Source organism: Xiphophorus couchianus, chromosome 8 (assembly GCF_001444195.1).
Source record: "Xiphophorus couchianus chromosome 8, X_couchianus-1.0, whole genome shotgun sequence".
Taxonomy (NCBI): Eukaryota; Metazoa; Chordata; class Actinopteri; order Cyprinodontiformes; family Poeciliidae; genus Xiphophorus; species Xiphophorus couchianus.
The window spans coordinates 25,301,895-25,315,303 of NC_040235.1; the positions used below are offsets into that span (position 1 = coordinate 25,301,895).

The 13,409-nt window shown below is 37.5% G+C and overlaps 1 protein-coding gene across 1 annotated transcript; it reads left to right on the forward strand.

Moving 5' to 3' along the window:
* Positions 1-685: 685 nt before the first annotated feature.
* kmt5aa (lysine methyltransferase 5Aa) lies at positions 686-11,330 on the forward strand. The gene is made up of 7 exons (XM_028024933.1): positions 686-911; positions 3,659-3,812; positions 5,142-5,424; positions 6,236-6,323; positions 7,668-7,727; positions 7,876-8,066; positions 8,481-11,330. Exons 1-7 carry the CDS (start codon positions 903-905, stop codon positions 8,689-8,691), a joined length of 996 nt encoding a protein of 331 aa, XP_027880734.1. The 5' UTR covers positions 686-902; the 3' UTR covers positions 8,692-11,330.
* Positions 11,331-13,409: the final 2,079 nt, after the last annotated feature.

Consider the following 13,409-nt stretch of genomic DNA (forward strand, 5'->3'; position numbering starts at 1 on the left):
ATTTGCCCCTAGATGGTGCTAAAGTACAGAGCTGAGATTTCGCCTGTTTACTTGATAGGTTTTCGCATTTAAGCATCATTCACAAAAAATGAAAATGTATTTTAGTCAAGTTCCACTTATTAGCTCAACATTTATTGGTATTGCAGACAGAAAAATACACGAGATAGGATTATAGAGTCACTGAAAAAAAATCTTACGTTATTTCTTAGAATTCAGACATAATCTCATCATAGTTAGGACTGTTATAAATGCCTGTTTTTTTTCTGAGATTAAAGTCAGAATTCTTTTTTTTCTCCAATTGGCGCTAATCATTTTCCATAATACCTGGTGTGGTTGTGTGAATTTATATTTTTATTGTATCTACATAGTGATTATGATATAGTATAAAATAAGTAACATTCCTCACATTATTTAACTTTTAATTTGTGTTTTTGTATTAATTTAAGTTTTCTGAGTAACATACATTTTTATTTCCTTTAGTTTATAGTTGAATTTAAAAAAAACAAAATGTTAAAAAACATATATTGTGTGCTTTAAAAAAATAGGAATGACAAAAACTATGGTTCCGTTAAACAGAACCATAGTTTTTCCATGTAGAAATTTAGTGTTTAGGTTGTAAACAAACTCTTTTCCAAGCACACGGCCACTGCCACTGAAAACCGACAGGGGGCGCCAGCGTTCCACCTCTTCTCATTCATTTCCACACAAGAGGAACATGGCGGAGTGGGGCTGTTGAGGCCGCAGCGGTTGAGCTGTTGGCGATTCCCCGTCCAACAGAAGTGCAATAGGACACCGTGGATTTGTGTGGCTGTGTCAGGAGGACACGGCCTGTGGGAGTGGGCCGAGGCTAGCTTCTGAGTGGGTATCTGTTGGGAGCAGGGAGTCACAAAAACAGCTCGGACATGAACGGGGTAAGTTTGCTTGTTTGGGCATCATGTAAAAGAGGTTACACAAAGCTAGCCAAAGTGGGGAGATATTGGTGAAAATATACCCAGAGTCGGGGTAATAACCTGTTCGTATTCTAGAAGTGATACCAGATAGTAATCTTGTAGTTAACCGTATTTTTAAAAATAATAAGATTGTGTAGTGGCTGTAGCTGCAGATGTGATCTTTTTGTTAACAGTGCTAACGGCTAGTTAGTCAGCTAGTGAGTTACGGTGTTGCTACATGCATGTCAGCTGGTGACACAACCGCAATTTATCGCGTTTAACAGAACCAACGTGACACGTATTTCCTTTTTCTCAGTGTTTCTCAGTTTAATGTGAAAGCACGTTTCAGTTTGAGTTGACTGAAGCATGAGTTGGTGATAAGCAGGCCTGTTTGTAGCTGTGCTATGGTTTAAAGGGACTGGTCGGGTGAGTGGAGCAAGTGGGTAAGGATCCAGCGTGGTCCCGTCTCCGGGGCTCCTCCCACATCAGCTATTCAAACAGTACAGCCTTACAATAGAGGTATCGAAGAGATTTGTTTTAATATACACTTTATTTCATTATTAATAAATAAAATAATCTCTCTTAAAGAGTGACGATTCAGTGACATCTTAGACTCGTGGCTCGGCTCCTTGGCATCAGCTCACCAGTTGTGCCACTCATCTGTATGTTGTTGATAAAGCTCACAATATTTTTATGATCAGTAAATATTGCAAATAGGGATTCAGATTTGGCAGTACGGTAATAGATTAGCAAATCAAACTGAAAGGGGCTTAGCAGACACCCCTGGGGAACACAGTCTGTCCTGACTGCTCTACTCCTGTTTCAGAAAACCTCTGGATTCATTTTCTGCTCATTATTCTTTTTAGATAAAAGAGAATTGTTGCTATTGGGTAATTCAGCATTTATTTGAGCGATATGGTAACGTCTATTTATGTTTAATCTTTTAACACTTAATTTTTTTTTAGGGAAATCTGTCAGTGTTAACTTTAGGAAGGGAAATGTGTCGCGTTGTTCTCACTTTATAATGTTCCTAAATCAAAATTTAAAAAAAAAAAGGGGGGGGGGGGGGAGTGTCTCTTATAACCAATAACATTTTTAAGCGAAGGAAAAGAGTGCAGTCAAATATAGTAATACCTAAATCTACAACCAATATTATTTTTTCATTCACAAAACTTTTTTTTCTGTCTTTAGTTTGAGCAACTTTACCTTTAACTGCCACCCTCAAAACATTTAAATCACATTTAAACATTAAAGTAATTGGGTAAATGAAGACACCAGTGTCCTCATGACACTTAAGGGGTTGTAAATTATGTTTGCTCTTGTCAGTGATTATATTTTTAAGCTGAAAGCATTACACAAGTAAAATTATTAATTTTTTAAATTTATTTTACTGTGGATTTGTTATTTTAGTCTTAAGAAAACCTTGATAAAGACTGGAATTGGCCTAGAAAAGCCCGATACTGCATGATTTTATTTTAATGAGTAGTAATTTACCATCAGATGAAACATCCTCATTTTGGAATTACTACGCAAGACAAGAAATAAAATATGAACACACGGCGCATGTAAATTTCTGACTTTATATTATAAAGTAACCCATGGATTTTCTTGAATAGTGCTGAATAAAAAGTGACTCTCCACATTCCATCAGGATTATTACCTCAGTTTTGTTTTCACTTGAGGCCGTTTGCATTTTAGTTTCATTTTGACTGTAGATGGGACTGTAAACAGAAAGCTAAGAGTATTTTGTGAACGTCGCCTCTTGGTTTGTTAAGAATCTTGATTTCCTTGTTCGAGCTTCACTGTCTTGATTGTTTGTGGATCTTTGAGTCTGTGTTTTTTTTTTTTTTGGTTTGTTTTGTTTTGGCAGAATGAAATGCAGGCCGACCGGGTTCAGATGAGGTGATTCACAATATCATGTTTCTTTACACGTCTTTGCTTTAGTGGTTTCTCTGTCGCTATTGCGCCTCTAGGTTGTAGAGCTGTGTTCAGGCAGACTTGCAGCATGCATTCAGATCCTGTATTTACCAGTACACTTCTTCTTTTTTTTCCCTTTTGGGCAAAATAAGAAATTTACTAAACACATATGAGACCGGAAATTTCAAAAGAAAATGTTTCTTTATTGTCTGAAGTTAAATCAGACCAAACGTCTCTTGATTTGAATTACTTAGAATTACTAAAATTATTTCTGTTTGCTAAATGCCTCAATAATCAAAGAAGGTCAGAGTTTTGTCTTCAAGATCAGAAGTTTACATACACTTCCTCAGTATTTTGTATATTGCCTTTAGACTGTTTGACTTGAGTCAAAAGTTTTTGGGTTTTTCTTCCACAAGATTTTTTTTTTTTTTTACAATAGTTTGCTGGAGTGTTTGCTGGAGTTTTGGCCGCCTCATTCGCACTCGCATCTTCAGCTCTGTCGATAAATTCTCCGTAGATTTGAGATCAGGGCTTTGTGACTGCCACAGCAAAACACTGACTCTGTTGAAGCCACTTTGTCTGGAACCACTTTGGCTGTATGTTCAGGGTTTATATTCCATTTGGAAGACCCACTTGTGCCTAAATCTCAACTTCCTGACTGACATCTTTGGATTTTGCCTCAGAATTTCCACATAATATTCTTGCCTACTTTGTGAAGTGCACCAGTTCCTCCTGCAGCAAAACAGCCCCATACTTTACAGCTGGGATCACTTAGAGAGGACAGTTACTAATTGTTTTTCTTTTCTTTACAGGAAGTAGTGTGCAGTCCTCACCCAGTGATGGCGTTAGCCTGCGCCAAGTCCAAGCCAGCAGCTCACGATGAGAAGACGAGCATCAGGTTGACGCAAGAGGGGCGGGGCTCTCCCATCGGCGTCCCGCAGCTCGACGTTCCCAGTCAACCTGAGGGTCGGCATCTTCCTCTCTGTAGTCCTACGGGTCGCTACATGTTTGAACTTTCCACATACAGAACCCATGAAGTCAATTGTAAAGAAAATAATGCTTCATATAATTTGAGATTTTTTGACAATCATGAAGAAAAAAAAAAAACAAAAAAAAACTTGGAAACCATATCAACTAAAAATATTAGAACTAAATGACTGCATAAATATCCACCCATCTTTGAAAGGACCGACCTAATTCAACAGAGGTCCAGCTGAGTAGCGCCATGAAATGGAGATTACCTGAGAGCTTTTGATGTGTGACCTGATTGTAGTAGAACAAAGCTTTTGTTTTGAAGGTCTGGTCTCTGGATCCTCAGTAGCTTTGTTGTCAAATTACGGAGCAAAATTTGACATTTTTTAAAATAAATTTGCTTAATGGAATCAGTCTAATTTATTTTTAGAAATAAATTTGTGTTATTTCCAAAAGTAACTTCAGTCAAAAAAAAATTATCAAAAAAATCAATAGTTTTTTTGATATTAAAAAATATAGTTTTTTTTAATAGAAAAAAATACTACTGATTTTTGATCATAAATTTTGGCGTATCAAACATGGTTCATTCTGAAAATTTCCAATGGAAACACTTTTTTTGCATCACACAAGTCACATGATCAACAAGCAGATGTTGCCAGTGGCGCAAACCACAAAGAAAACAGGAAGTAGTTGGAGGATGATGGCGTGACATGGTTTTTAATGTCATTGTGTGAACAAACTGATTGTGTGATTTTAAAGCGCTTTTTTATTTAATGAAAACACCACAACTGCAACATTGTTTTGTTTTTTTGTGTTTTTTTGGAATATTGGCAGGATTTTGTTCATATTTCTAATGGAAACATAGGTTTTGTTTCAACTACAACATGAAGAACCTCACTAAGAAAAAGTCTGGAGATGGTTGCCAAACATTTTACCGTACTGGATAGCTCATTGATTTTACATTCATTCCATCATTAATAAGTGATGAAAAGGAAGACGTATGGCACTTGTCAAATTTGGGGACTCACTGAGTTGAAGGGAAGTGGCAAAAGCAAAGGAGGTGGATTAGCAGTGTTTACTAGCAACAGACTGTCACCAGCTGCAGTTCCATTAACAATGTGTGCAAAACTTTGTCAGTATCGCTCATTTCGAAATTGTGTTGTTCTTATTCTTAACCTAAGAATGGCAACTGAGATCACGTCAATAAATGTGCTACTTTTTACTTTTATTCAAGTAAAAATATGTTGAAGAAGCGCAACTCTTACTTGAGTCCATTTTTTGGCTACTCTATCCACCTCTGATATTTCTCTGTCTCTCTCCCAGCCAGGACAACAGACCCCATCGGCTCCACGCTCAGAGACCCAAAGCAGGATCTGACAGCGACCGGTAGCGCCTACGGCCAGCGTCCGCCCTGCTGGCCCACCGACCAGCCAACCCTCCCTCAGCTCTTCTGCCATCGCCCCCCTCACGAACTCCCTATGCCCCTCGGCAACAGCTTGTCTCACGCTTCCCTCCACGGCAACCACAACAACGGCGGCGCACTCCACGGAAACCAGAGGAGAGGGACCCGTGCCAAAGTCATGGGCAAGAAATCCACCAGGAGAACGTACGTATGCCCTGATTATGATGCAGTGGAATGTAATATCATTATAGTATTAATAAAATATCTTAGTAATACTGGTGCAAGTGGGTGCTTTGGGGGGGATTAGCGGGAAATTCAGAGTTACAGTGACTGGAGAATGAGCTGAAGTGAAAACGGAAGGATTCAATAGTTCTTCCCTGAACTAAAGATATATTTTTGACAATAATGTTGTGGATAGAAAAAAACAACTTAAAATACAGTTTAATTGAACTATAAATTTATAATTGCATACAGTAGGGGCCTCCCAAAATCAAATACTGGACTAAAAGTAAAAATCACCTATTATCAAATAAGTACAACAGTTGCATATACAGTAGTAAATGTAATTGTTAAAGAAATATGGATGTGCAACATCTTTTTTTTTTTTCCCAAATAAGTCAAACAAAATAATCAAACCTCACAATAAATATGAAAGAGTTCAGGAAAACTTTTTTTCTTTTGAAAAATTAAACAATACGTCCCTAATCTAAAAAGGTGTTAAAAGTCAATACTGTTGATTGACTCAAATAAGCACAACCATTAATCAGTTGGAGCCTTAATCCTATCATGGTTGTGCACTTAAGTCCTCCAGTTGTGAGCTCACTCCTTCAGCTTTTTGTTGTTGCTCTGTTCAGTTCAGTTTTATTTCCATGTCAGGAGTAATGAGGTGCGAGCAAAGGTAATGTTGTCTTTTCTCATGCCAACAATAATACGAGTATAAATTGTAAGCAGTGTGATAGTGGATGGCAAATTATTTACCATTTTGGGGTTTTTTTCCCTTTTTTTTCCCCTAAAGGGAAGGAGGCAAAAACTCGCAGAACCGAAAAGTTACCGACTTCTATCCAATCAGACGGAGTTCAAGAAAAAGTAAAACAGAACTCAAGGTAAGAAGATGTTCCTTTGACTCTAAACTAAAACAGGGATTTAATCCTCACTACATCCATGTCAACTTCAACTCCTGAGCAGCTTGGTAGGAGAAACTTAGCTCAGGTCGTTTTGAAAGCGAGTCATTCCAGTGTGTGTAAAATGTTTGTGTGTGAACGAAAAGTCTTTTCCTGGTCAGTGTTGTGTGCCTTTTAGTCACCAGTTTAGATCTTATTCAACAGCTGATAGACTGATTGGCAGCATAAAGTGTTTTCTATCTGAACAGGTTACATAAAAATGTCTCCATCTTTTCACTTTCAGTAGGTTTGATTATTGTAATGTTGGACCTCCAAGTCTCAAAACGGCAACAAAAAAAAAATCAGGCAGCTTTAGTTTACCCACGATTATACTCCCCAATACGAGGAAAACTGTTTCACATCCCAGTTTTCCTTGGAAACTGATATAACAGAATATCAGTGCGGTTGGGAAACCTCACTGATATTCTGTTTGTAGAGGAGTAGATGTTGTGGCGCTACTTTATAAATATTTGCAAGGGATTTTGTGATATTTCAGCCTGATTAAAGTATATCTGACACATTGTATCAGGCGCGAGGAGGCTAGCGCTAAACGCACCCTGCCTCGCGCGCTGCCATGGCGAATCGCGCTCGCCGCCTTTTACTGAAACCGAGCGTTTTGGAAAGTGTTCTTGCCGAGCGGGCCCTCCTGGACCGGGATAATACTTCATGACGCATTTATTTTCTAAAACTGCGGCACAGACCTTCCTGTCAAACGCTTGGTCGGCTCGCACGCGCTCAACGCAAACTTTAACAGGCGCAACTAAAAATCCCTTCCAACATCTACATAAAGAAAAAAAAAATGATTAGAGAGAAATATGCAGACAGATTGGACACACAAACTTTTTTTTTTTACGTAGCTCAATTTCGTTGCTCGATGTTGATCACGGTCGACTGTAAGTATGGGAAGTCTGAGGCAGCAGTGTAGTAGAAGTAAGAAATACTGCCACCTGCAGGTGGGTTAGTCATTTACATCCAATTGTTTGGGGTTTTTTTTTACCATTTTTTCGGAAACATTGTAGTAAATTCACAATTATACTTTAATGCGAAACCTGCGTGGATTTGTCAATTTTTCATTTTTTTTCATCAATCTCCACAATTGCGGATTCCTGTAAAACTGGTGGTACTGATAGGTGAACAGTTCAATTAGCATTTTAATATTTCTTCTTTTGATGTGGTACTTCCCATTATTCTTTTGAGCTACTTCATGTTTTAATGTTTTATTTCTGTTAATTTGTACTATCCTGTGTCTGAATGGCGACATTAAATAAAGTTGCCTTGCCTCACCAGTGGGAACAAAAGAAGCTCATTGATGATCTCATCACCAACGGAATCGAGGAGGGAATGGAGGTAATGTGGGTCTTTCTGGACGTTTCACTCACCCGTAATGCGGATAAACTCCTAATACTCACTTGAGTATTCATTGCTGGCGACGTGTTGAAACATAATTTGCTGGCCGTTTAAGTCAGCACGCCATGTGTCACCCTGCCGTTCGCAGGTCCAGCACATAGAAGGAAAGGGGAGGGCGGTGTTTGCCACTCAGTGTTTCCAGAAAGGTGATTACATCGTGGAGTACCACGGCGACCTGCTGCAGATCACCGACGCTAAGAAGAGGGAGGCGGAGTACGCTCAAAACCCTGCCACCGGCTGCTACATGTACTACTTTCAGTACCTCTGCAAAACGTACTGGTAGGAAAACATTTCATCCATCCTTTTGTTTTGACTCGATATGAAATATTAAGAGGTTAAAGAATACCAACAATGTCCGCACTACACTGAACAGATCACTCCAAGCGTGTAACATTCTACTACTATTACTAGCTTACCTTAAAAAAGTTATTTGAATTTTGAAATGCAGAGTGGTATTTAAATGTGCTGCATTATTGTAACTGTTTGAAAGTAATATCAAGAAACAGTTAACAAGTTTAACCAAAACATAACAGCAGCAGGAAGAGATTAACCCATTATATGTATGCCAACTATAAAAAAATAATGTAGAAATTGTTTTTCCATGTGTAATAGCATTTAGTTTTTATTATTCAATGTTGTTAATAAAAAAAAAAATATATATATATTTTTTTATATTCTCTCCCCGCCCCGCAGCGTGGACGCCACCAAAGAGACGGGTCGGATGGGCCGGCTGATAAACCACAGCAAAAACGGGAACTGCCAAACCAAACTCCACGACATCAACGGCGTGCCGCACCTCATCCTGGTCGCCTCCCGAGACATCGACAAGGGCGAGGAGCTGCTGTACGACTACGGGGACCGCAGCAAAGCCTCCATCGCCGCTCACCCCTGGCTCAAGTACTGACGGGAGGCGGTCAGCGGCACTTGTGTTTCTCATAGCTAGCAGACATGTTGCCTTAGAAACAGAATGCGTACCCTTTTGTTGCCATGCAGAGAACGCTGGGTGGTAGATGACAGGGTGGGTTTGAGGTGGGGTGGGCGTTCTTAGGGTACCGATTTACATTTCGATTAAGGTCCGTCTGCTCCATCGGACGGACTTGCGTACTTTTATTTATATGTGTCTCTGAAACATTCTGGTTGTTTTGCAGCACATTTCTTTTGTACATTTTGTACTTCCTGAAGACCTATGCCTCTACAGCATGCAGGTGGTAGTTAATGCTCAACATTTTTTATACTGCTTTTTTTTTTTTTTTTGTAATTTATCTTTAGATACTTAGCAATACTTCCCCGAACGGCTTCTCAGCCCCCTCCTCCGTTTTGGATCAACAAGCACTATGAGATCCAAGTTCAATGGAAAAAAAAACCCCAAGGCTTTTTAGAAAAAATATTCTGCTCCAGTGAACTTCAGCTATGAATACGACAGCATATTAGGGCCGTTGCAGAAAGAAGAAAAAAATAAAAAGGAGTAAATTTCCAAGAAAAAATAAATAAATTCTGGGATTGATGTCAGAAATTTCTGGGATTGAAAAGTTGAAAATTTGCAAGAAAAAAAAACTCACATTGTGAGTTCTTTCTTGGAAATTCACTCCTCTTTTCTCTTTTTCTGCCTACGACGGCTCCAACACGCCGTCCCACATGGAAACCGTCTGCCGCGGCTGGTGGCCATGTGACAGTTAACCACACTCCAGGCTCGGCTGCCATCTTGGAGGCTTTCGATCATGTTTTGACGCTTGGTGAAAAGTCGGAATGTGACGCAACCTTGTGCAACTCTGAAATAACCAGTGTGATATACATCTATATATTTTTTTTGCTTTTTTGTTTTTAGATGATAATGTATTTTTTAATATTAAACACGACGGTTACATTTGAATTTAAAACATGTTAAAATAATATAAAATTTTCTGCAATTCCTTTGCAGAATTTTCTGCTGTAACTGCTTGAATGAAAGTATATGTTAAGATTTGTTTGATTAAATGTCGACTGATCTTTAGCCGATACGCTGTTCCCTCTTCCTCCACCTGTCGGCCGTTAAAGGAGTTATTACCAAATGCTGAGCCAGACAGTGTCTAAAGTCAAGGTATTCTAAACACACCTTTTCACATTAAAAAAACATGAACAGAAAATATTTCAGGATACAACATAGAATAATACAATAACCTTTAAAGGTACTCGCTTCCCCCCCTTTTTTTAATAAGTAAAATTCTGAAAAGTGTGGCATACATCTGTTTTCAGGGCCCCTGACTTCAGCAGCAAGTATTTGGGGGTAAGTCTCTAACAGACTTGCAAATATTCTTGTAAGAGTATAATTTTAGTCTTGTTAAAGTAATAATTTTAAAAAATCCTAGCCTAACCTGAATTCAAAGTCAAATTAAACAGCAGCTGTAAAACACGCTTGTCAAACAAGATGGCCGCCCTTGATGCGCTGACATCACTTTGAATTATAGAAACCCATGGAAATCGCCCCCATTTTCCTCCAAAAAATGTATTTATTGGCTAGCCCTAACTAAAGAACTTGTCTGCAAATATTCTTAAGTTTTTTAACTTGCATGTCATTAATCAGAGCAGCTCCTCTGATTAATGGGCTGGAGTTTATTTAGGGGTAACAGAATTGCGAATTAAGGAAGCTAAAGGCAAAACCACATCCTACTTTTCAGAATATATTTAAACAATTCCTTCATTCAATATGAATCACATAAAATCCCAATGAAATGCATTGAAGTTTGGTTTTATAATGTGACAAGATGTGATCAGAGTTCCCTTGTTTGCACAAAGAAGAAGATGTTAACTAGAAACTATGGTTTTGATTTGGGCCACAGACACATTTGGTTTTAATGAAAAGTCATTGGCTCACCGAGTATTGAAAGTACTGATATCGACACTTTGAGTAAATCTCTTCTTTGAAGAGAGGACTGGCAATATCGAAGCGTCCAAACTGAAAACACTCCCAGGTCATTCTACGCTTCTTCCACAAGCGCAGGAGGGTTTTATACGCTGCGTTTCCATTGACTATTTAATTGCGCAACTTGACATTTTGAAAATAAATCCGCTAAAGAGAAACACCAATTTTGAAGAAAAAAAATATACATACATTTTTCGGTAAAATGTTTTGCCACTAAGATTATGTTGTTGTTTTTTTGTTTGTTGTTTTTTTTTAATCAAAATTGGTGTATTTGACAGAACTCCAATGGAAACACTTTTTTTTCGCATCACACAAGTCTCTTGATCAACAACGGGATGTTGCTGCCGGCACAAATCATGAAGACGACGACAGGAAGTAGTTGGAGGATGAGGACGCAGCAGTGTGTTCCTGAATGACTTATTGTGTGAGCAAACTTGGTTGTATGATTTTGTGTGTCTTATTTAATGGAAACGCCGCAATTGCAAAATTTTATTTTTTACATTAGCAAAAATATTGACAATTTTGTGCACATTTGTAATGGAACTGATGACCTTAAAAAAAAAAGCATGTTGGAAACCCTCTCAGATCAAAAGCGCAATAGGAAGTCTGTTGAATTTATGTGAATAAAACCAGGTCATTTTCAATTGTACTACATTAGTATCAAAAAGTAAATAAGGCATAACAAACATGATAGCATGAATTTATATGGAGAGAGGCGGGGCATTCTGATCTGGCCATTCTAAACATAGATCTGACTTTTTCCACATTTTTTCCATTATTTTAGCATTAATTTCAGACATACAGTAAGAGAAGAGTTCTGCCAGTGCACCATTTACCCCAAGGGTTACCAAAGTAACCGTTGGTCCCGATTTAACTTCTACAAGGTAAATTTAGTGAAAAACTATCACTAAATTTGCTAAATATTGTCTTTGCTAAATATTCTTCTTTGCTAAAAGAAGAATATTCTTCTTTTTTTGCTAAATATTGTCTTTTTTAACTTCAGACATAGAATTGGTATTATGGTACATCGTTTTTTGGTATGCCAACTCATTCTGTGCTTCTCTTCCCCATAAAAATATATATAAAGTTTCCCCCATAAATATTTGATATGAATCAATGATTTGTGTTGGTTGATGGCTGATGAATTTCAGGAAGTATTCATCTGAATAATAAGCGAGTTTTAAACTTTTAACTTTGTCTCCATCAACTCAGACAAAGACCATAAACTGCTTTTTAACCAAACGGTCTTTATTTTATGGACGTACTTTATGGTCTGTATTTATGGTCTTTATTTTGTTGAGCGTACAAATATGGAAAACGGTGGGTTTATACGTTACGTTCAGTTAGTTGGGCAACAAAGTGGCTTAGAAAGTTGCTGAATAAACTGACAAGCTCATTGGTGACTAAAAATGAAAAGCAGTTTTGTTTTACAAGATTGAGCATTTTTCTTGTTCCTTCTAACTTGTTGATTACTGCCCTATTATTATTATTATTATTATGTTGTGGATTTTTAATATTGGTAAACCCCAGGTCTTCTTCGTAAGAGTGACTTGTGGACAATTAAGTTAAGTTTTTTTTCCTCTATTAAGATAAGTAGTTCTTTTTTTTAACCCAAGCTACTGCTGCGGCTACACAACCTACTATAACACAGCTAAAATGGGGGGAAACTGATTTTAGCAGCTAGCTGCATATGTTGTCTTTCGTTGCCAAATGAAAACAAAAGTTAACCATTATGCAACATAATTCAACTATATAACTAGAAGAATCAATTAGCCTCCAAAGCCACCAAAAGTAACAGATTCTTGCGAGAATTTTATCTAGTTAGCTTAAAAATGTAAGCCAGCTTTACTGTTATTTGAAACTAATGAGGAAATGAGGAAATTAAAGAGAGTTTCTGTTCAACTTTAACATATAAGCAATCAGGTTCCAAGGCTGTCTTTTCAATATGAAATTTAAGATTCAACTTTTGCATCATTGGTTATTTATTTCTGTCATAGAAAGCTTAACTTTACGACGCTTAAATTTTAGCTAAAGAGCCAGTTGGAAAAATACTCAAGTTTGGCATTTATCTAGTCATCTTTAACTAGTTGTAGTTCGTCAGCTTGTACAGGAAGCCATTTTTGTATTAGCGGTAACTTTAGTCCAATACTTTCTCCGCCAAGACACATTCATTTATTTTGTTATTTATATACACCTTTAAGTATTTTAAGACTTTTTCTGCTCAGCCAGCATTTCTTTTCTGTAATTCATAATTAATTTTCATGATTCATTTTCACAGAAGCAAACAATGTCTATACGAAGAGGCCAGTAGAGAAATTTAAAAGCTACTGTCATTTCCTGTCTTAACATAACTTCTATTTAGTAGGATTAACACTTGTGTGAAATGTTTTAATATAATATGGAACAGATGCAATAAATATTTAAGTGGGCAAAACTGACTTTTTCCACAGTTTTAGGACAGAAAATTGTTGTAGCGCCGAAGAAATCTTGATGCTGGTGTTCAAGCATTGAGGAATAAAGATTTAATATGCAAATAAAAGGACTGGTGCATCTGGTTTGTTTTTATGGGAAGATATGTGTTTTCAGCTTCGGGATTCAAGAATAAAGTTGTCTTAACCGAGAAAACTGAATTTCGTACAACTGCAGGGCTTCACCAATCGGACATGCTAAAAATGTAAAGTTTTTGTCAAATGCATCTGATCTTTTTGAGATTTCTGAATATG

What these genes read in the sequence shown, in the direction of transcription:
- kmt5aa (XM_028024933.1), top strand. An exon ending in AAGAAATCCACCAGGAGAAC is followed by an intron (nt 5,425 to 6,235) that starts GTACGTATGCCC and finishes TTTCCCCTAAAG; the next exon opens with GGAAGGAGGCAAAAACTCGC. An exon ending in GAATCGAGGAGGGAATGGAG is followed by an intron (nt 7,728 to 7,875) that starts GTAATGTGGGTC and finishes TGCCGTTCGCAG; the next exon opens with GTCCAGCACATAGAAGGAAA.